This window comes from Corvus cornix, chromosome 1 (genome assembly GCF_000738735.6).
Source record: "Corvus cornix cornix isolate S_Up_H32 chromosome 1, ASM73873v5, whole genome shotgun sequence".
In the NCBI taxonomy this organism is placed as follows: domain Eukaryota; kingdom Metazoa; phylum Chordata; class Aves; order Passeriformes; family Corvidae; genus Corvus; species Corvus cornix.
This window is the reverse complement of record NC_046332.1, coordinates 79,428,034-79,451,887: the sequence shown is the minus strand read 5'-3', so window position 1 is coordinate 79,451,887 and position 23,854 is coordinate 79,428,034. Positions and strand designations below refer to the sequence as shown.

The following is a 23,854-nucleotide window of genomic DNA, read 5'->3' as shown; positions in this document are numbered from 1 at the left end:
CAAATACTAAACTGTGATCAAAAATATGTATGTAAAATTAATCATAATTTGTATGAGTGTCATACAGAGAGGAACATTAATTCATTATTGCTTTGTGTATACAGTCTAGGGGAAGCACTGGCTTTTTCTTGCCATGATGTTACTGGGACCAATATATGCCTTGTTTTATCCCCTCATCTCAAACTTTTATGTGGCACCTGTATTCTATAATACGGTATTTCCATCCTCTTATCCTTTTTAATCTATAGGCCACAGGACATAAGATTTGCTTTCCTACCATTGTAACTTTGCATTTGCCTGTATTAAAGCAGGTTTTGGTTTATTTGATCAAGGTAACCAAATAATTCCGACTTGTTAGAATGTCTTGCTCTTATTGTTATTTATGTTTCTATCCTTATTCTTAATTTTATATGTTTCTCCCTCATTGATTCCGGTAGATCATGGTGATCATTTCACTGGCAAGTGTTTTTTTTGACATGTCAGTTAATCAGTTTTCAGCCCATTTAGCTGGGGCTTTATTGATATTATATAGTGCCAACTTTTTAATCAGTCATGTGTTACTGAATTAATTGCTTTACAAAGTCAAAGCTAGGCAATTTTATTTGACAAATCTGTAATCTTATAAAAATCATGTTACTATGATGAGAATTATTTTCTCTAAATCCATTCTGGCTGCCATTTGTTACATTAATGCTCTTTACTCTTTAGCAATTAGACTTTTCACCAGCTCACTCTTTCTTTTGTCTTGGTTGATGTCAGGCTAAGCAGTTGGGCTGCTTGTTCTTTAAAAATTAATGGCATTAGCATTCTTCCGGAATTTCCCTGCTATTTCAAGATTTATTAAAAATTAATGGAAGAGATGCCCTCAGTTATTTGGGCTTGTTGCTTTGAATATAATTATCCCTAGCAGATGCTGTCTGATATTCTCCTCAGTTACTAATTCTTGATTAGTAGAATCTGTGTTTGCCAAGCTAAAATGTAAAATATGGAATGTTGCCAAAGCTTAAGCTATGTGTTTATGTTGTTCGTAAAGCCATGAGTCCTTAAGCATGCCCTATCTTATCTTTTAATGTGATAAAAATAATGAATAGATATAAGAGACAATCTGTTACCAGAAAGGGTTGAAAGCTTTATAGTTGTAATTACAGATATAATTATGAGAAACATTAAATATGGATGAAGTTTTCACACTTACAGTTTAAAAGATAACACAGATTTTGTTGTTGGATTAAAAACAGGAAACTGGCTCTGTAAGTATGGTACATGATGACTTTAGATTTAAATTTGACCAAAAGCAAAATGCTAAAATTATAAAATATCAGAGGAAGAATTGTGCCTAAACAAATCTGTAGTCCTTAAACGAGAGAGGTACTCTCTGAAATTTCTTTCACCAGTGAGTTTGGATGACACTGTTATTGTATTCTCTAGAACCTGTAATAACTCCAGCAGCATCATGGTTCTAAGTCACAGTCTCTTTCTGCACAAGCTAGAAGATCTATCAGTAGAACTCAATTGCAGTATGGTGCCGTTTCACTGAAGTTAGCAATTATATATGTGTCTGACTACAGTGAGAAGAGAGTTCGCTCACACTGAGTGCACTTTGAAAAAATTCTGCCCAATCATAATGATAAACTACTACTGCAAATTTTAGAACTATCAATATCAGTGATTTATTCATTAATATTGTCCTTTTTAAGATGAGATCATAATGGGGTAATAATTATGAAAATGTTAAATAGAAAACTTCATGATAGAAACAAATCTGTAGCAATTATTATAGCACAATATTATTATTCTAACAACTGTGCAGGAGCAGCTGTTACTATTGTTAGGCCTGTAAAAAGAGCACAAGTGTAAGGAAGTAGTCTAGGAACCATCTGTTAATAGCAGTTGTATGTTCAGAGTTTCCCACAGGAGAAAAGGATTTGATTGGATGAACACAGTAAGAATTAAGATATGGCTTTGGGAATAAGAGACACATTTAAAAGGACAAAGTGAAGGAAATTTGCCTAGGTGTTTAGATTGTTTTCATGGTCACTAAGCAACAAATAAACTTTAAGCTTTCTCCATTTTACTTTTTTACAAGGAATCAGGTGATACAAACAATTTTCCATCTAGGCTTCCTATCTTTCAAGTTCCCAGAGTTTCTGAAAACAAATGTAACTTGGAATACAAAATAAAAATTTTAGTATTTTTGACTACCTAATGATATCATCAGGTGTGTAGTAATTGCCATGAACTATCTGAGCTTTTAAGAGGATAAATTCTAAATAGAAAAGTAAATTTAAAACTTCCCTTCTGCACAATGTTTCTGTATGATATTGTCATAAGAATCTTAATTGCAGATTTTCTCATTTTTATTGGTATAAAATTACAGCCATTAGTAATGGTTATGCCATGAATATGGTTTTTTTCTTTCTAATTCTATAAATTATCTTCATTAAGGAAAGTCTTTTGATTGGAGAACAAGGTCATGTGCTCTATAACTGGCTGGAGGTATGGGGGGAAAACAAACTAAGGCTGATGACTTGGCTGATGATAGGAAGTGTTATTTTTTTTAGCTTGAAGAGTTTTAAACTTGATGCACTTACCCATGTGCAGGCATTTGGTGTTACTGATGTATCCAAGACACTCAAGTAGGATACAGGGCTCTCAGAGATGTGCAACCTCCTAGATCAGCATCTAAATGTTAAAAGGGCTACCACAAGGCACCGCAAAGGCCCCAGTAATCAGTGTGAGGAAAATAAAATTGAATTACAAGTCTTGGCTATATTCATGGACTCATTTGTGGGAGGGAGCTTTAAATCTAGAATGTGAAGTGTTGGTGACTAAACAACTTATTCTACATTTGGTGTGAAAATCTGTTCTTTTGTATGATTCAATGAATTATAAATAAATTTGTAAAAAAGGAGTTTTTATTTGCTACCCTAGCAATTAGCATTTACTATGTCATATTTTTGACCTGAGAGGTTCCACTACCATTAATATACATCTATACATATTTTGCTTTTATCTTTTGTTGTTTCAAAAGTGGCTCCAAAACATTGTTAAAATCAGAATGCTCTTGTCACAGTTGACCTTACTTTCCAACTATGAATTCAGCTTGTAATTTACATCTCATTTCATAAAATACTGATATAAGATAAAATTTAAAGCTTTAAAAAATGAGTTCATGGACTATAATCATTGTGTTGAATGGTGCAGGGAAGTTGTTTCATAGTAGTAGATCACCCTGATCATCAGAATAAATACAAATTAATTAGATGTTATTGACCTATATATGTAAGAGAGCAGTGTATTATTATTCATCAGACAACTTGTCTAAAGTCAATGTAGAAACACAGTATTACTTCATCAGAAAGTATTTATTTGGGAGATCCTAGCCCATCATCCATTTAATTTCAGCTTCAGGAGCAACTTCTGTGTACCATGGAGTTCTCTGAATTTATTTTAAGTTTCTTGCTGGAGTCTCACTAACTTGGTTCTTTTCCCTTGTGTTCTGGCAATATGGCAAAGCAGAAGCATCTCTTCTGAAATGTACAGGAATGGATTTTTTTTTTTTTTGGAGTTTTATGTTCAGAATTAGATGTCTAGCAGAAGAAAAGACTATAATTCTTGGTATCTAAAAGAAAAATATTTTATCAGTCATCTGATCTAAGCTTATTTCTGTATTAGTACTTTCTATACAGCAGCGTCCATTTTGTGTTTAGGTTCTATCACTTTCTGAATTCATTACTTGACATTAAATCACAGTTATTGAGAGTAACCTTTAAAGTCTTCAGAACTGCATAATCTTTCTCTGTTCTCAAAGGTTTTTTGTTATCCTTCATCATATGTTTGGTGTGATTTTGATGAAGCTGGGTTCATAAGGTCCCCCAGGTCACTAATGAAAATGGATCGCACAGAAATCAGTGCCAACTCCTCTGAGACCCCAGTTAATGTATTGCTCCCTCTTTGGAAGCTGCACAGTTACTACTTATTTGCTTCATGATGTACCAGCCATTTTTATGTCTGCTGTGGTATTTTTAACATGCAGTAGCTCTCCAGTCAGCAGCTGGGCAGTGCCTGGTTTTGTACAGGGACAGACATGAGGTTCCTTTTAACAAATGCAGAAAATCCTTCAGCTCCAGCTAAGTCATTTTTACTTATTAATTTCTTTACCTGACCATTTGAAATTATTTTTTTTATTACCTTATCAATAAATATACCTCTTAGGTTTAGTTTTGGGGTTTTTTAAAATTTTCTGGATCTGGAAACTACATAAGAAGCTTGCTAATTTTGAATAGCTTTCTGGTCATATCTTAGAAAATTAATAGAATACCAGAATAAAAAAAAATCCCATTTTTTTCCCCATCTCTATTTTCAACAGAGAAAGTCAGGCTGGCAGAAAACAAGAAGCTAGAAGCTACCGTGGTAATTTGTCTCTTAAGGTGTCAAAACCCCTCTTTGAAGAACTGCCCTAATAAGGAGAAGGTACTAAAAGAGAGATTGTTCTCACATCACACAGTGGTTGAAAGACCAGTTTTGTAACAGATGCCATGGAAAAGAGGCACTGTACTCCCAAGAGATAACAGTTCAGGTTCTTCCTGTGATGTACACATGTATGTAATCATAACATTCTTCAGGCACTTAAAAACATGTCAGAGTAACAGTCCTGTGTCTTTTGCAACAATCTTGTTATTGAAGGATGCCTATCAAGTGATGTGGAGTCAATTATCTCCTTCTGCATCCTTGGCATTCCTGTGGAGAACTAATTTCTCAGCTCGCTTGTTGGGTTGATGCTGCACTCCACAGACATTGAATACTCTGCATAGAAATATTGTTGGTCTATTGGGATGAATTATTTCTTGTTCATAAATTTATCTGGGCACCCTTTTCAGCAAGACATTTAAGCACATTGCCTACTTGAACTTTTGAGATGCTTAAAACTAGGTATGTGCTGAATCAGTATCTCAGTACTTAATTGATACTGAGTATGTCCCATGAAGGAATAAAATTTAAGTCATCTTATATTGAAAACATCTGGTGAGTCTATGCTTATTTACTGTCTAGAGGCAGAACACAATTTGCCAAGTGACAGTGATCCAAAAAGGCCTGTATCTGTACAAGTGCTATAAGCAGAGATTCTTCATTTTTACCCTAAATCATACTCAATGCATGGGGTCAGGTTTTTTTTTTCTTTCAGAAGGAGGTTAAATAAAAAAATGGTCTAGGTTTAAATGAAGCACTTAAATGAATGCTTTTCATTGCAGTGATTGAGGCAGCAATGCTTTTAATAATATGCCCTCACACTGCTGGCCTCTTGGGATTTGAGACATTTTCTAATGCAAACCATGATGTGAAGTTCATTAACTACCAGTGTACCAGTGTTCATTAGCTACTGGGGTTCTGAATCTGCCTGAGCCAATGAATTAATCTTAATTTCTAAAAATATATGTAAAATATTGTTTTATGTTAGTCCTATATATTATAATGACTTTTGGATGGCAGTATCATAAATCTAACATAAAGCATACAACTGGGTATGAATTAACATCTTCTAGTTTAAAGGAATTAGGGTGCACAGATTAATTTTTAAATACTTGAGTGACATGTGCTGAGCATGTTTACAAAAGTGGAACAAATACACATATGCTTGTGTATCTTGTATTTTTAGTTATGCACATTTGTAAATTTCAGGGTGTTCTTTAAAACTCCATCTGGAACTGTGCATGTCTGTGTGTGCATCCATGCAGATATATATGTCTCCCTGGTATCATGAAGAAATGACTACAGGATAGATGTGACAATAGTTATTTATCTGCATTTATAATTGCTTAGGAAAAATTTTGTAGGAAGCTTTGGTTTCACACCGACAGATTTCAACTAATGTATTGCTATTCCATGCAGTGCATAAAAGCAATAAAAATAAAGTAATTAAAGCTTCTGTTCACCCAATTTAGTTGTCAAAATGCATCTGTGAGTTAGATTAAAGGAAAAGGACTTCAGAAAAACAATAAGATGCTAATTATCCTAAAGGGCAGGCTGAAAAGTTTCCCCTTTTCTGTGGACAAGCAAGATTAAAATGATATATTTTAAGACACTGGTTAAAGCCTTGGGATAACAGGGTGAATACTACAACATTTTTTTGTAACTTTCAGCAATTCATTTTGGGTGTTTTTATACCAAAAGTCTGTGCTGTAACCAGGAAGTCAAAATCAACCTGAACATGAATGGAAAATGGTGTTGACTTTTTTTTCTCAGACCAGAACTCACTGTGATTAGCTTTTCACATCTGATTTGAAATTGCCCTAGGCCTGAACCAAAAATCAGGGTTTTCATATGCTGGGTGAGAGAATACAAGCAGGGAGAAAAACAGTTGTTGTTTAGCTGTGTGCTCATTCAGCAGAGTTGGAGCCTTATTTGGACCTTTCTTCTCTTTGGTTTGCCCAGCAGCCCCACAGCACAAGTGATGTGAATCCCCACTTCTGTGCTGTGTGGCTTTGCAGACCCTGACAGGGACCTGCTCAGGGTGGAGCGGGATGGTTTGCTGAGGTTGCCTCTTAACCAAACGACTTCTGGGAAAATGGGGTGACCAGTCTTTGGTTTTGGCAGAGGACTGTGTATTGTGATTATTAACTGGGCACTGTAAGTGATTAGGGGGAATCAACTGCCTGAGCTTCTCCTTCCCAAAGTTTGGGAGTACTTAGGTAACCCATATTTATGTGTACATGCCAGAGGCATATATTTAATAGAACAGAGAGCAACAAACTTGTCCCTCTCCTTTTAGCTTCTATGGCCCTTAGCTCTGGGCCTACCTAAATTCCCATTTTGTCCAGTGTGACAAAGCCTCCAACAGCTCAACCACAGCTGCCAGAGAAACAGGGAAAACAAGTGATGCTCAGCCTCTGACAACAGTGAAAAATGACCAACACTGTCTCACTGTGTTGGGGCACTGTCCCTTGTCTCATGATCTTTCTATTTTAAAATGTTACTAACGGTCAGTTACATAAATCAGTTTGAACCAATTCAAACCAGTTCAAATTTTTTCACCTCTTCTACTAAATCATTGCTGGACTGACCTAGAAGTAAATCAGATCTGTTTCAGTCACAGCAGTGCCTAGATACTAATTGCACTACACAAGTAATGGTTTGACTTCTTTCCTGTGACCCTTCATCCATGGTGGAAACCTGTCCTGACCAAGTTACAAGAAGCTGAATACATATTCAGGTGATTGACAAGTCATCCACAAGGATCCTTTTAAGGAGTGTCAAAGCAAGCACAGGTAATGCCTTTGTAAGTCAAAGTCATAATATTGGCTGCAGTTGAACACACTCTCAGGATCTGCAAAGGAGCTTGAAACATCATGTCCAAATTGCATTACAGAGCAGTTGGAACAGCTGAATGTTAACTCTTCCATTTCTTGGAGAGTCTCCATTTTTATGGGATCTCTAGGCATTAGTATGAAATTTCTGCTGTTAGTATTTGTACTGTCATTGCCTAAGGCTGAAGTTGTAGGAGAGTGTTAGCTTGCTCTTTACAATAAGTGCTTAATTAATGAAAACAGCGTATACCAAAGAACATCAGATAGTAAAAATAACTGCTGATGAACTTTTCACTTTAGTCCTTTCACTTTCAACACTTTCAGATGTGTAGTTTTGCTATGGGCTGAGTTTATGTAACAACTTAATTTTGTATTTTTCACAGAAATGTAACCTGGAATAATTTAGCTATCCCAGACACCCACTGTTCCAGAGAGCTAGAAGAAGGTTACCAGTGCCCACCTGGATTTAAATGCATGGACCTTGAAGATCTGGGACTAAGCAGGCAAGAGCTGGGCTACAGTGGCTTTAATGAGATAGGTCTGTCCTACTGGTAAAATCCATTTCAGTATCCATTTTAAAATGTTTTTGAGATGAATGGAACAGATAGTTCATGTCTGTACTGAAAAGACATCAAGTGCAATCAGTATTCTACTCAAGTAGAGCACATGCCAGAAGGAGAGGCTGTGCTACTTGCTTTGCAGTTAAGATATATTTTTACATTGCCTGGGATCCCAGGATTTAAATAACTTTAAAACAATGTCTTTATAAGGAGTCAACTGTTGATTATCACCAGTATGCAAATGTGATGACTAATTTCTGTGTTTTATTTTTGATTCATTTTAGAGTATAAAATTCCTTCTGTTTGTCTAATTTTAGTAGTAATTCCCATGCAAAAAAAACCCCATCCAGAATTACTTTGATAATCATCTTGTTACTAAGGAGAAGATGGGAGAAAAAATGATACCATGTTATCTGTGGCAATCTTGATCCAAACTCTGTAAGTCAGAACATCAGCCAGAAAAATCATTGAGAGTCAGGCAGATTTGCAAAACTGGTGCAATTTGTGTTCTGTGCAAATCACTGCAGTTACCAGGAGAATACGTTCTCTGACAGCTGCAATGTGTTGTGCCATCCCCATGAGGAAATGAGTGTAGAACACAAAAGCAGGAAAGGTGGCAAGAGCATGGGCAGCCGTGGCAAGATCCGCATCCAAATGGAAAATATGCAGTTACTCTGTCAGAACATTGTGGTTATCTCACATTTATTTAACAGACAGAGGTCTAACAGGAGTCTGCAGCTGTAAATTTTCATTTCAGGACAGGTAGGGAAGTACCTTCAAATGACAGAACATACCCACAGGCTGAATTCTTTCTGATGCATCTCTTTGACTCTGATAAGCTTTTTTTTTTCCTTTTCATTTTTCTGGCTTGAGCTCCAGACTGTTATCCTGGCCTCAGCTGAATTTGAAGGTAATGAAAAGATTTAATGACTGAATGTCTGCAATCCAAAAAGTTTTTTTGAGTATCGAAAGTCTTTACAGCTGAAATTGCTTCAGTTGGTTCCTAAATATTCAGGTTGCTGAATATACACTATGAGCCAGAGAGTTACAAGAAAGTCTCAGAGTCCTGCTACAACAAGTACTCTGTAATACCAAATAATTTCTGAACAAAAAGTCCCATTTATGTCCTTTATTTTTGTCTTGTGAGAGAGGGCGAAAAACCTGATTTCAACCAAGCACCATTCTGTTTTGACTCCCTGTGGGAGTCAAAAGAGTACCATTTGTACCAGTACTGCTAAATGAATAACACTATCAATAGTACCAAATTTTCTATAATTTTTTTCTTCTGTAGATCTCAAAGGATAATCCTGTCTGATCTCTCAGTCAACCTTGAGATTTACTGCCATGCCTGGAAGAACATGGGCTGAGTTCACACTAGAACCTAAAACCATCCACATTCAAGTTCTATAGTTCCAGGTAGTTTGGAAGGGGAGCACAAGATAGGGGTATTGTCAGAATAATTAGGCCTCAGATTGAAATCACCCTTCTTATCTTGACATATGAAATTATTAGTGGCATTGAAGGGTGTTGTTCTAGCTGCCTACCTGGTCAACAGGGAAAAGTAGTTGCAATGTCTTAGACAAGCTTCAATGGGTAGAAGAGTTGAATGAGACCCAGAGTGCTTAAATAAAGGAGGCCAGCTTGTTTTAGTGATGGGGGCAGGTTGGCAAAGGCAGGTGAAATGTTTTGTCCATGGATGCCTTCAAAACTGGTTAAAAAATCAGGACTGAAACTCTGGTCTCCTGAGTCATAGTCCTATGCCTTATCAATGTGTATTTCTGAGTATTGCATTTTAAAGGTCAGAGATAGCTAATAGACCTAGGAGACCTGTAGCTGATAAATTGTTTTTGTCTAGAAATAGGTAACCAGGATATAACACCTCTAAGTACAGTAGCCAGAAGTTAAATTGAATATCAACTGAAGGCTGATTACTAAACTTTAAAATACTGAGTAAGACACAGAAGCTTTCCTACAAAATGTTAAATAAGCTTCCTCAAATTAGGACTGTTACAAACAGGATTATAACCATCACGTATATCAATATTTTATAAATATCCTTTTTGTGATGCACCTTTGTATGTAGTTAACAGGTAAGTAATGAAATAAATCTTTTCTGTGTAATTATACTATTTTATTGTACTTTCATTTGTATTTCATTTGCAGTTATTATGATGCAGCCTGTCCTGTTGGATCCTGAAATCCTATCATTACAAAAATCACAAGAGTATAGCAGTTTTACAACTACTTTATAATTAGTAACTCTTAATTTGTGGCATATAAGTACAAGCTATGAATATTTGATCATTTCTGTTATTTTTGTTCTCTTGAAAGAAAAAAGAAGGCATTTTTACAATTTTATTGCTGGGTGAAGACCAAGCTGTCCTAATCAGATAAAAGTTAATAGAGTTTTTAATGCTGTGAATATACCAATTAGGTAGCTTCCTATTTGGAAAATACCTTGATTTTGGCCATACCTTGGTCCCACTTTTATAATTAGCTTTGACTTTAAAGGATGAAAGTTGGAAACATGGTAGTGTTCGTTTTGGTACTTATTCAAATAAATAAAATATATTTACGTCTCAAGTTTTCTATTTTTAGTTCTGAGGTGTTCTGTTTATCTGTTTTATGTATGTTTCCATGCAAGCGTATACATATTGTTTAAGGAAGAACATTGTTATAGACTACTGATAAATGTGTCTTGAAGTCATCTTGTCAAGATAATTTAGGCCATCTCCTTCTGATGAGAAACAGACTTCATCATCTTTCCAGGCAACTTACTGTGTTGCTTCATTGTCTGTACTCTTAGGAAGATTTTCCTAAAGCATAACCTGAATCTTTCCTCTTTATGCAATTTAAGATAGTAATTTCTCACCTTATTCACTACTGGCATAGACAAAACCTTAAAAAAAAAGCGTTTCTGAATCTTTCGTTATGCCTTCCATATGGCTCTAAATGTTTCAGTCTTTTGCTAAAAGACTTACATTTTATACTTTGAATTGTTCTTACTGTCCTTCTCTAGACCTTCTCTGGCTGATTCAACACTTTGTTGAAATGCAGTGCTGTCAGAATACCCCAGTAGAGCCATAATTTTATGTGGTTTTAAGCTCTGTTACAATTTCTACATCCCAGTGAGATGTTTTCCATTTTCAGAACAGCATGTTGTGGGTGATTCATGTTTTTCTAATTTATTACAGCCCTTGTGTCCTACTGAAAGAGCTGCCATCCCTGTTTCCTATCCTTTTTTTATTTACTTATTTCTTTTAAAATGTAAACCCTTACACTTGTCTCTGTTGAATAGCATACTTTCTTTTGTTTTTCCAGACTATTTCTTCAATTTGAAAGATCTTTCGGAGTTTTAAATCTCTCCTCCTGATTACTTGTGCTGCCTTTTATCTTACTTTTATCTGAAATTACATGAGTATCATTTATATTCTATCAACCTGATCAAGAGTGAAGAAATAAATAGAACCAGACCAAGATTAGTCTCTGGAACTTTGACAGTCTTCCTTTTCTGACAGTGTTTCATTAATAGCTGCTCATAAGGACACCTAACAAATGGTTTTGCACCCATCACAGAGCAGTGTCACCTAGCCATATTCCTGTGTGTTGTCATGGCAAGACAGTGTTAAAAGACTTTAAAAGCCTTTTAAAAGATGTAGACCATCAAGTGTTTCCTTTCTCTTTACAAAACTGGCCTCCATTCCACATTTGTACAGCAACGATACAGGAAGATTTGAGCCATAGGTTGTCAAGTGCCTGTGCCCTTTAATATATATTAATAACATGATATTTACACAAGGTGATTGTGAAGATCATTTTCCAAAACAGGCCACATCAGCATATATCTACAGCTAATGCCTCTGTCCTTCAATGTGCATATTTCTAGATTGCATGTAGAATGAAGTAAAGACCAATTAGTATTGCCAATTTTGCAAGTGTAATCTCTAAAGAGAGCGCAGTTACTAAAAGCCAGGGAAGTTCTGTCTGGCAGTACCTCTGGAAAAGTTATAAGCAAAAATCACAGAGGTCTACCTCATAACTGTTCATGAAACTGAAGAATTGATGAAACAGGAGTCAATTAGCTGAGCTTTCAGTACCTCAAATCCTTTTGTCTCTGAAGTTCTGAAACGGGAGGAAGGATAGTAAGGAAAGAATAAGGTACCCCTCTAGGTGAGGTGACTTCAGCTGTTTCAGGTTCCACCTGATGGGAGGCTACAGGAAGTTCTTGCTTTCCCATAGTAAATTGCTTATGAACTCAGTAGAAACCCAACTACTCTTTCCAACAGTTTGACACAGAACTTGACTTCTTAAGTAGGTGTTGTAACAGTGTGAGCCTTAATGTAAAATTGAATCTTTTATTCTTCAGGGTGCCTGAAAGATTTTTTGAGCACTACGTGTGGGGCTGAATGGAAGTAAGAGAAAGGATATGAATGAAAGGCTTGGAAGCCTGTGTGGACGTGGGTAGCAAAGTTCCTCACTATTGACTGTACCTGTATGGTACTGTCAAGCTCTTCTCTTTCTCAGACTTCTTAGCTGGTTTTGATTCAGGCTTCTATAAAAAGATTGATGTTTTCTTCATCTTAGAACAGCCTTCAGCCTTGTCTCCCACTGGGAGCATCAGATATGTTCACAGCTAGCCTGTTTCTTCTTTCTGATTGTGTTCTTTTCTTCTCTGTATTTTTCCTAGCCATGTTTAATTGCGTAGGGTGCAGCTGAGACCGTGACAGTATTATGAAGTGTGTAAGACAAGTTGAGCTAAATATTGAGAAAAATTACTTTTTTTTTTTTTTGTGAACAGACACTACTAATTTTAAAAATTATTAGTCATATGATTATATTTGTTTAAGTATTTGCACCTAAAGAGCATAAATATAATTATTGAATTAAATACGAGCATACAAGTCTTGGGAATTGGAGGGCTATGACAAGTACTTCTACCTTACATCTAACTGTTTATCTGAGTGTGCATCTACCTTTACTCAATATTTAACATGGCAGTAACTGCTATCAGGGCCACACTGAGGGTGTTGGCAGAGGGGTCTATTCATAGGGTTCTGTTGAAAAGGGTGCTTCATAGATGCAAATGTGCCAGAATCCCCACTATTGTTGGATCCTGTACAGATTTCCTCCTTACCTGCACTTTCCACACTGTACAGATTCTTTTGCATTCAGTTTTTTGTAACATCAGCTAGTAATCATTCCACATGCCTCATGGGTGCAATCATCTGCAATCATCTACAGATGTACACTTGCAGCACATCACTGATTTCACTCTTCACATAATTCTGGAGAAGGTTTTTTCCATGATTTACAGTGATTTGCATTGCTTCAAATAGTCTCAAAAGGAAAAGGAAGTCCCAAATTAAGATACCTAAAGGTTTAAAAATATTCTACAAAGTAAGAAAGAGAAGTTTTAGGTCATGAGAGATCATTGTGAAAGGAGGAGGAGGAGATCTAATTGTATCCTTATCATCAACCCATCTACCAATTGCTAGGGCTAGTATCCTATTAAATGATACTAATTACTTCTTGTACCTGCAAAGAGTATTTGAGAAAGACCACCATGTTAATGACCATTTTACATACAGGAGATAAACACTCATACTTTATCTTGAAGACAAATAACAAAATTTCCATGGTAAGGAGGGCTTCAAAGTCTATATACAAAGACTACATCTGTGTTAAATCTTACTTGCCTTACAGTAGAAGTGAACACTGCTCATTGGCACAGTGAGCCAGCAAAACCATCCGATTTTATGGCCTGTGAAACAGCAACAGAGCTTTGGGTCTCAGATATTTCCCACTTTTATTACAAGGACTTCTTCCTTTTAATGTGGGACCCAGAAATTAAATATTTTTGCATGCCTACATTTGAGAGCCTTTTTAAAATTGATAACTGTATGAAAAAAAATTGTATGTCACTGTGAAAAATGTCTGCCATGGTTAGATTAAAAGTGAACATAATTTAATGTTTGTGAAAGGAAACTTCACAGTGGGACCGAATTTCCTCAATTCTCTTATAGGTATTGTTTTAATAAAAGACTCATTCAATGATCAAAATAGCCCCTTTGTTTACCCATAAATTGGATAAACAATTTAAATTTTGATGGGGAAAATACTTGTGAGTGTGCAACCAGTTGGAATTGCAAAGGCATTGCTCTTAGAGTGGAAGATTGGGTGGCATTCGGTGCATTGTTCAGAAGGAAGGAATTAAGATTAAGTTAGCATGCTGTGAATCTGGATCTGCCACAATCCACTAAGTAAATTTTCCATGATAAATTTTAATGTTTCTTAGAAATTGGGTACCTGTCTCTTGGACTAGAATTCATAATGGCCACAGAGTTTGTTGAGTGGTGTGATGTCATAAACACTTAAAGAGCAAAAATCTGGAGAAGGAGGAAGGATGCTCACACCAGTCTAAAATAAAAGCTGAAAAGTGAGTCTAAATCAGACCCCAAATACGGTACTTCTAGAAACTGCGAGCGTTCAGAGCATCAAGTCCATTTGTTTATGTAGACATCTTTATCATTAATTTGATACAAGTTCTTAAAGCTAAAGTAAAAATGACCCATGTTTTTATATAGTAGTACAGTGGTCAAAGGGAGAGTCCTGCATTCTGGAAAGATTCCCTACTAACCCCTATGTACGGACTAAGCAGAGTGTGGTTCCTTCTTTTTTCCTCTGAGTCTGCAGCAGCAGGAATTCCTGCTTCAGGCACCTTAGGAAAGCAAGCAACAGGAGACTGGTTCTAGAGGGAGTTCTATAAAGACTTGCTCCTTGTCATTCTTCCATGAAATTATTACCAGTTTTTCTCCATGGACCACTTCTCCACAGCATGGGTAAAACCATCTTTAGCATTTAGGAGGCAGAATGTTAACAAGGCATACCAAGATGAAAGAGAACGCTTGAGAATCTGATTTACATTCCAGCTGCCACTGGATGAGAAAAGTGCCCTTCGCTGGTGGCAGAGGCTGACCTTTTAGGTACTCTGTCACTACCCACCCACCTGACCCAGGCAGCTTGGCTCTTGGTGGCAGTATTAGCAGCCACTTGGTCTTTCCTTTTGGCATAGGCAAGAGGGGCAGGTGGATTATGATTGATAAATTGTCCTAAGAAACTGACTACTTTGCCAGCTGTGAGACTTCAACGTCCATGAGAAGCAGTTAATTATGAGTTGATGAACTGAATAAAATTTATATTACCAGGTTATTTGCTCAAAGTAGGAGATACAACTGATAGTTGAAAGGCTTGCAAGGGTTTCTGTCAGCCTCCCAACATGCCTCCTTCCTCCCTCCACTGCCCTTTCACACAATCATGTCTCCTGAATGAAGCTGGTGTCACTTTGCACAGACAAAGATGGCCAGAAATGCAGATCAGCATCACCACCACAGCCCGCATCCCTGGGCTCTGGGTCATTTGGTATCTGGGATAATAGAAAGCAATGAGGGGATGTAATTGTTTAGTCAGAGCCTCCATTTAATTGTACTCATTGAAGGCTGAAAGGTTGAGCTCTTATGAAATAAGCATTGGTTCAATAATGATTTCATCAAAACTTCCAGTCAGACTCTTTTAATCTATGGATGATATATATGCTTGATACATGTATTGAGTCTTCATGCTTCATTTATTCTAGAAAGTATATCATAGTATTAAATACTTTGATAAAGAGGTCTAATTTATTCCACTAATGACGCTCTTTGGTTCAGGCACTTTCATGCACAGTGTCAAGGAAGAAGCCCTTCATCCATGACTTCGACCTGTGGAGTTATCATGTGGTAACATGACAAGTGATAGTGATGTTAATGTGTGAAGGTGTCAGAATGTAATTAGGGAAGCTATTCAGACTGTCTAGTAATAAAACATGTATTTTGTAAATGTGAGCCAGAATGACTTAAAGCAGGTCCCATTAGTCCACTGATTGAGAAACCACTAGAAATCATTATTTCAAAAATGGTGGTAGATTTTTTTTTTCCCCCACTGGAATTCCTTCCTAGACCTTGCAGACATTGAGCAATAGAGCCCTGACACCAGCTGAGGCACTTCAGTGGGTAAATCAGGAAATTTCCCTTGTTTGTTTTACTGACAATTAACGTAGTATAATCGCTCACTCAGGTATTAAGAACTAAGGAAGGCAAACAGTTAAGAGGCATTTAGGGAAAATGCCTTTACTCCTTCACCTGTCCCATCTTCAGTCATCTCCTCCCAATGTCCTAGTCCCCACTCTTCTGCTCTTGCAGCATCTGAGGTGGGGAGTGGTACAGGAATCTGGAGTAGATCCATAATACTTTTTTTTGTTTTGCAATTCTTTCTTTCTTTCTTTCTTTCTTTCTCTCTCTCTCTCTCTTTTTCTCTCCTTCTCTCTTTCTGCTGCTCCTTCCTAATTAAAAATTTCCTCTGCTCCAGAATGGACTTAGCCATGGGCAGCAGTTTTTTAACAGCTGTCCCCACTCTGGAGTGTCCACTACTACCAAACGCCTACCAGTTTTGCACACTGAAGCCACCTAAATAAACTTAGACATGACAACCACCTTTACATAGTCACTTTCAGAAGGTTATACAGGGTTTTGGTGAGCACAGAGGAGCAAAGAAAACAGTCTGTGTGCCCTGTGCAGGTGAGAACAGTTTGCACTCCTCATTGTGTTGTTCATCTTGGGAAGTAATTATAGTTTCGAGGGATGCAAATGCTGTGAGGAGTGAAACATGGCTATGTAAATAAGGTATATAAGTTCACTTTGTTTCTTGGAGATAATGGACAAATTGAAAGTGAGTCAACTAACAAATCCCTGTTTGGGCTTAAAGCACTATACTGTTTTCACTGGTTTCAGCTTCTTAAGGACGTGGTTACAAGGCCATGTTTAGTTTCTCATTAGAAAAATTTTAGTAACAGAAGTTATTAAACTTATTTCAGTTGTGTTTTTTCTTTGGGAATTCATTTTAGTTGGCAGAAAAGGTACTAATGAAATTCAGTGGTTGGAAGTTGAACGTAGACAGATATATTTAGGAAAAGATGAACATTCAAGGCAGGTCCTGCTTGACTAACTTGATCTCCTCGTATGACAAGATGACACGACAGAAAAGGACCAGGGGGTGTTGACTTTACTCCTTGTTTTATATTTTCCTGTTCTCCAAACATTTAATAATTCCAAACCTGTTCTTCCTCCCTGTAGTGAAAAAATGCAGATCTGCAATATATCCAGTTTTCACAGAATACAAAAAAAAAGCTGTATTTTTGGACAAAATTTTCCTTTCTCTTGATGCTCACCTTTGATTCCACTCACTGTTTAGCCATTCTTTCCTCTAAGGTTCCAAATGCCAGTTTGTGTAGAAGCTTAGCTTCAGAAAGCAATCTTTCTATAAGGATTTTACCCACCAGCATCCTTTTCTATTATGCTCTTCTGTACAGTGTGTAATTTTTGCCATCAGGTGAGTTAGAAAGCATTGGAAGCTCTGTCTTACATTATGCTTGCCTGTGTTTTTGTTGGCATTAAATCTTGTACAGGTTACAGGATAATACGTTTTAGATCAAATTTTCCTCTCACTGAAATTTTCTTGATAAATCAAGTCGAAACATTTAGGATACTCTTGTCACGAACCAAAGCAATAAAGGTGTATTATCCTTGATGATTTTTTTTCTCAGAAATTCAAGATTTTTACTCTGTTTGCCAAGTCATTACATTTCTGATGCCTTCTTAGTATGCTGTCTCTCATGATTTTATGTCACGTAGGTGACTAAGTTACCGCTCTTTCCTTTCCTCTAGAAGGCTTTTCTTTTGAGTGCTTTATCCTCCATGTGCATTTAATATCATTAACTTACTAACTGAATAATTAAAACAGTTTCAGGCATTCTGTTCCATCCTTCCCCCAGTGCTGACATGCCCAATAGTTTAGTTAATTACTTAACCTTGAAATAAAAAATAAAAATGACATATTCTTGAACTGACAGAACGAAGAGATTTTGCAATGCAGTGTGTAGAAAATTTGTTTACTACAGAATACTCAGACTTGTCTTAGAAGCAAAATAATATTATTTCATTCTCAAATTTGTGCACCACGAAAGGACTTGCTTATGGGCGGAAACAGAAATGAAGACTAGGCAAACTTAATTTATCAAAGTGTGCTTAGATAACACAAATATTCCCAGCCTTGGCAGTGTCCATGGCATGTGCGTTATCTTGTATTGCATGGTAAAGCAGAGTCTGGTAAACCAACACCTTGCAGACAACAGACAGCAATATTTCTTTCCCTTGGCCTTTCCCCACATCCTGCAAAGTACACTTTATGTTTTGATCCCATTTCTGCACCTGTTGAATAAGAAATATTATCAGGAGCTTTGAAATTAGCCACATGATTTTCCAAGTGGGTCACCAGTTCTGCAGTTTCCAGAACTGTGCTGTCATGAGGTGGTGGGTGGTGGGTCCACTGCTTCTGTTTTGACAAGGATGTCCCACCTTATGATTGTAACTTGACCCCCTTAAGTGAATGCTTAGGGATTGCTTTATGAACTTTAGCTCAGCTCCAAATAGAGGTGCCTATGTTTTGTTCAGCTGTAATGCTGTCAGAACATTTGTGCTGCTGCATCGGCAGGCCCCAAAGGCACTCACACTGGGTTGTTGACTCCACAAAACTTTTTCTTTATTTGGAGACAGCCCAGCCCTCATTATACCTGTATTCTCCATTTAGATTTAAGTTTATTTGAGGTTTCATAAACCTTATCATCACATTAACAAGTCTTAAGGCATTTCCCAGGATGACTGGCCAGCAGCAGACTGGTTTTAGAAATGCTGATATCCTCAGTATGGACGTTTCTGCTTAGCAGACACTGAGGGACTGGCCCGTACTTACTGAATTCCTTTGGTCATAAATATATATATTGTTTATCTTTTGTAAATCACTTGCTCCTGTAGCCTGACAGGCCAGGGATCATAACCCTCTATTAACTATATATGTAAGTGAATATCCTTATGCATAATACTTAAAAAATAGTTTTTCTTACTTAATAGTTATGGAAAAGGTTTATAAAAAGCAGGCCAATGCATGTGATTCACAATTTCTTCCTGCTAGAGATGAGATATGGTAGTTACCAAACAGTGTGGCACTGATAGAAGTTTTAAGGTGAGTGGTAGTTCGCTCTGTTCAGCAAAAATGCTAGGGCACATGGCAAAATTATTATTGCTAGGACTGAACAGGCCTTTCAACCCTGAATTTTCAATGGAAAACCTTTGACTAAAGGTTACTTCTCAGCTGGTTAGATTGCATGTCTGAGGTCTTGGTTCTGTATACTGTGTCTGTTGCCACCTATTTTTGTGACCCAATACCAGTATTCCTGCTTGATTTTTGTGGCAGAAAGAACCATGATATGTGGACCAGAAGGCAGCTGCTGTCCCACTTTCCTGCAGCTAAGGCACCACTGTCCTGCTGTTCTACAGCACACACTGACTGCTTAAACTGCTTGTATAGTGTGGGTCCACAGACATGACTGGGATGTTAATATTGGCTGTTACTCATGGTCACAGTGAGCACTTTGTATTTCTGTGTTAAGGATACCTAAACCCACAGAGGATACTAGGACAATACTTCTGATTCCAGACAAGTGAAAAAGTGGACTGAATACAAAAACAAACAAACAAGCCAAACAAAAAACACAAACAAAAAAACCTAAAAGAAACAAAAAATGCCACACACAAACAAACAAAAAATCCCCACCAAAACAACAACAAAAAAAGACACTTCCTTAGCTATTTGATGTTCCTGAAGGCTTCACTCTTCAGTTAAGCCATTCTAGTTGCCTAGTTAATCAAGACTTTTTGTTTTTAAGCAGTGGTATAGAAACAAAAAAATTGCACAAATAATGTCTGTTGAGTTAGCTCTTATGCTAACAAAGTGGTATGTGGGAAGTTGTAGAGTTTTGGAAACTTAGAGGAATTTGAGCAGAGCAGCCCTCCAGAATTTTAATTTACTGCTGTGTTAATCCCGAAGTAATTGAGTCTTGCATTAAGTCAGGCAATCAGGTGAAACTAATGTGAATAGATTAGTATAGTTGTACTGACAGTCAAAGAAAACTTTACTGCTGCTGAGAGTCTTCAGTGGAACATACTTTCCCCTGCCATTTCAGGGTGTTCTGTGTTAGTGTTGGTACCTAAATAGGTGGATCTATAGTGGAATAAAACAAATTTCAAAAAAACTTTACTTTTTCTTTTGTTCTCTGTTTTATTTGTAATTGTGGACCTTTCCTGGTGGGCATCTTTTGCTACTTTATATATTTTGATATATCGCCTGAGTTGTTATGGTATGCTGCATAGAATTTAATCAGCCATCCAATGTCTGTGCTGTGCACTTCCTTCTATCTCTTTCATTCCCATCTGCTCCTGAGAATGCAGAGTTTTTTGCATACTGGACCAATATATTTTGGTTAGATTTCATTATCAAAGTAATTATTTTTGAAGTTTTCCTTCTAATATGCCTTCTAATAATTGCTTGTATTACAGTGATGATGATGACAATGTTAAAAAAAAAATAAATTCATATTCGCTGATGTTAGATAAAAGGCCCATAAACTGTCACTGGTCATAAGACGAAAAGGTGAAAGAGCAAAATGTGGCAGAAAGGCAAACTTATTAGAAGGGAGTAAGAAAATGAAAGTTGAGGCAGGTCAAATGCAAGTTTTAATTGCATCTTGTTTTTTTTTTTTCAGCTGTAGGCTATATCACCTTAGATGAATTGATGCCTTGCTGACATAAAACTTCATGTACTGTTTCTTAATTTATCTGAAGTAGTATAGTCTTAAATTCTATACAAGTAAGTTTTCTCCTGAGATTGGTAGGAGATCAAATGTATTTAAAAAAAAAAATAAAAAAAACCCAACCAAAAAAAAAAAACCAAAAACAAACAAAAAAAACAACAAAAACCCAAACAAACAAAACCCCCCAATGCAGCAGAGCACTGGAGAGCTCACTGGCACCAGCACAGCTGCTGAGTTCTTAGTGAACCCCTTAAGTATCAACACCCCTTGCTCCCTGCTGCGCTGCATCTCAAGAGGACAGATGAGGACAGACATATGTGCTACAGCACAATGGTTTGAGGAGGCCTGGATTGGAGCTTGCTGGAAAATGTGGTGCTGGAGACATTGCAGCTGGCTCTGCAGGATCCAAGCTCCCAGAGGGCACCCCTAGCTGGGGACAATCTTTGCACTGCATCTCCTGGAAACCCTTCAGCCTGCCCAGTGCCCTCTGCTGCTGTGTGAGAGTTACATGCAATGTAGATACTATTTCCACAGTGACCTTCTCATGCTTGCCTTCTACTGCCCCTTCTCTAGCACAGCAAGGCCTCCCAGCATGATTTTATGATACATGTTCTGTGAAGGCAGAGGAGGAAATTCGCTTTACTGCTGCTACGGTTTATCTATAATTCCTATGGAAAGCATGAGATAAAACACTCAGGTCTATTATCTACCATGACATTTCTTTTTCCCCCTAGTGCAGAATGGTAACCAAAGGGTCAGATAACTTTGAGAGGCTAAGTAAAGCAACCAAGGGGCATGTATTCTAGGAATATCAGGGTCAAAGGGAAATAAATGCACACTAAGATAATTTCCTTAATGAGGATTTACTAAGAAAACAAATAGAAAGAGCTGCTACAAGCAAAACCAACCTCCCAGCCCAGCAGTTTTCACTACGCATGAGAGTTGAAGAAAGGCTTGTGTCAAAGACAATGACTGTTTGTGTGGATAGCTACTCAACAACTCACAGTCTGACAAGGAATGGAGAACAATGAGAAAAAAAGAGAGTTAAAGGTGTGACAGGTGTGTGAACAGCCTGGAAACAAAAGGTGTGACTAATTTCAGCCATGCTAAGGAGCAGAAAACTCTTAGCCAATAGACAGAGAAGGAAGTCAGGCAATTAGAAACCTGTCATTCTGTACCAAGAAAATTAGATCCTATCGGTTTAATTATCAGTCAGTGCCATTAAGACAATATAGCGCTGCATAATGAAAGCTGCAGTTACCGAGTAATAGAGGTAATTTTTTTCACAGTGGAAGATTTTCACTTTCAGACAAGAGCTTCAGGGTGTGACCAGTTTACAGGCTTTGACCTTCAGCACTTGTGTAATGCAGGGGACATGTGGTTTTTACCTTGCCTCCTGAGATTTGATTATTTTATCCTAGACATCGTTTTCATAAAGTTGGTGGAAATGAGCAAAGCCACCCACTAGAAATCCAATGTGCAATACTGATGCAACATGCCCTCTGTTACTGTAATTAGAGCAGCTTACCAAATCATTTTTAAGACCTTTGATTTGATAACACAGGGCCAGTTTGCAGCTTGGCGTTCCCACTTCTACTGGGGAATAACGGGGGATAATGCTATTCCAGAAAATCTAGTTCACAGATGGCCACTCAAGAGGGGGGAGCGCACACAGAGCAGCAGCTTAGGTGTGACTCTCCAGCACATCAGCTCATCTGTGGTAACTGGCTTCATACATGCTGCTACCCTGCGGCAAATGTGTGATGCCGTGCTCCTTCCTCATTAAATAGTGCACAGTCTCACTTTATTACTCTGTTACTCAAGTATTTAAATATTGAATGTTTGTTTTTCCCAGTGCTTTTTCTCTATTGTTATTGGAGACTTCCAGTGGCTACTGTATTTCTACTCCATTGTCAATGTCATGACATTGCCTCATGAAGAAATTCTTACCACGCTATCTAGTATGCATTGAGTGGTATTGGAAAAGATCTAGGTTACAAGCTAAAAGAATAGTATAATATTTTGGATCTGATGTGAAATATTGAAATACTTCTTAAAAAAACTGTAAGACCATTCACTTCCAGTTACTGCCTTTCTCATAGCAACTGAGAAAGATTGGAATGGCTTGAAAGACCAAAATCTTACCTAAGAACATTAAATACCTTGTGTATTCTTTACTCGGATCATAAGTTTTGGTTGTAAACAAACTGAGAGCTAGATCTTGCAGTAGCAGGTGATCTAACTAAATCTTTTTAATAAATCTTTAACACATCTTACATATAGTTATCACTTCTGTATTACTCAAGACACAGTGTTGGGAAATACATCTTGATCTCTTTGCCACAGGGGCATTTTTGTTCTGTGAATTGTTTCAATACGCAAATAATTGCTATTTTTCCTAAAAAGACTGCTTAATTGTTCAAGCTGCTTCTGAAGTACTCCTTAATACTGAGCATATTTTAAGACTTTTTGAAGATATGCAGTTCCATCTCCAGGGAAGGAGTGACTGGCCATCTTGGGAAATGTCAATGTACATCTTCTCCCATAGTACAGTCAGCCTTTTCCACTCTCATCCAAAAACTCATTTAGAAGGTTATCCTCTACTTTTCCAACAGGTCTGTGCTACTGCCACCTTGCTGTGGAAAGTACCATAATGATCATTACTTTGTCTCATTTCATCGTTGTATCAACCCCCAAGTTAAGAATCTCAGCTCACATCCAAAAATGAGTTAACCATACAACACTATGACCTTTTTCTTTCCAATGTGAAGAATATTGCAGTAACTAAGCTCCAAATTTTGGCTCTTAATTTAAACAGCTACAGTGAACTTGGATGATTTTGAGGTCATTTCCAGCTAAGCTCCACACTTTTTAAATTAATGATACTGAAAGAATTAAAATTATTTCTTGCATAAAATTCAAAAAAAGTGAAAACAGTTAGCAAATCTACTGTCAAAAGACTTTGTCAGTCATCACCAAGACAGGGACATCTAACTGTTCATGGAGCATAGATGCTCTACGGAAATATGTACAAGATAAAAACTTCAGAAATCTGTTCTATATCTTGAGGAGCTGACTCTACACATGGCTGATTCATCTTGACAGAAGTTACCCAGGGGCTGACAAATTCAAGTAAGATAGATTAGTCACAACAGGACTTCTCTATGTCTCTTCTGATAAACTGTGATATTATTTTCTTCTAATTACCTGCCTGTGGCAGGTTTTGCATAGTTTTTATACTGGTATGTGTA

The 23,854-nt window shown here is 37.2% G+C and overlaps 1 protein-coding gene across 10 annotated transcripts in view; it reads left to right on the top strand.

Annotated features, from left to right (window-relative positions):
• NALCN (sodium leak channel, non-selective) overlaps positions 1–23,854 on the top strand; it is a 239,599-nt gene that overhangs the window by 45,387 nt on the left and 170,358 nt on the right. For 7 of the 10 annotated variants that reach the window (XM_039562541.1, XM_039562481.1, XM_039562155.1 and 4 more), the window contains one exon: positions 7,688–7,842. The exons of 1 other annotated variant lie outside the window; for it this stretch is intronic. In XM_039562541.1, coding sequence (XP_039418475.1) covers positions 7,688–7,842 — 155 coding nt within the window. 2 more of the 10 variants (XM_019282976.3, XM_010394114.4) reach the window with 2 other exon arrangements.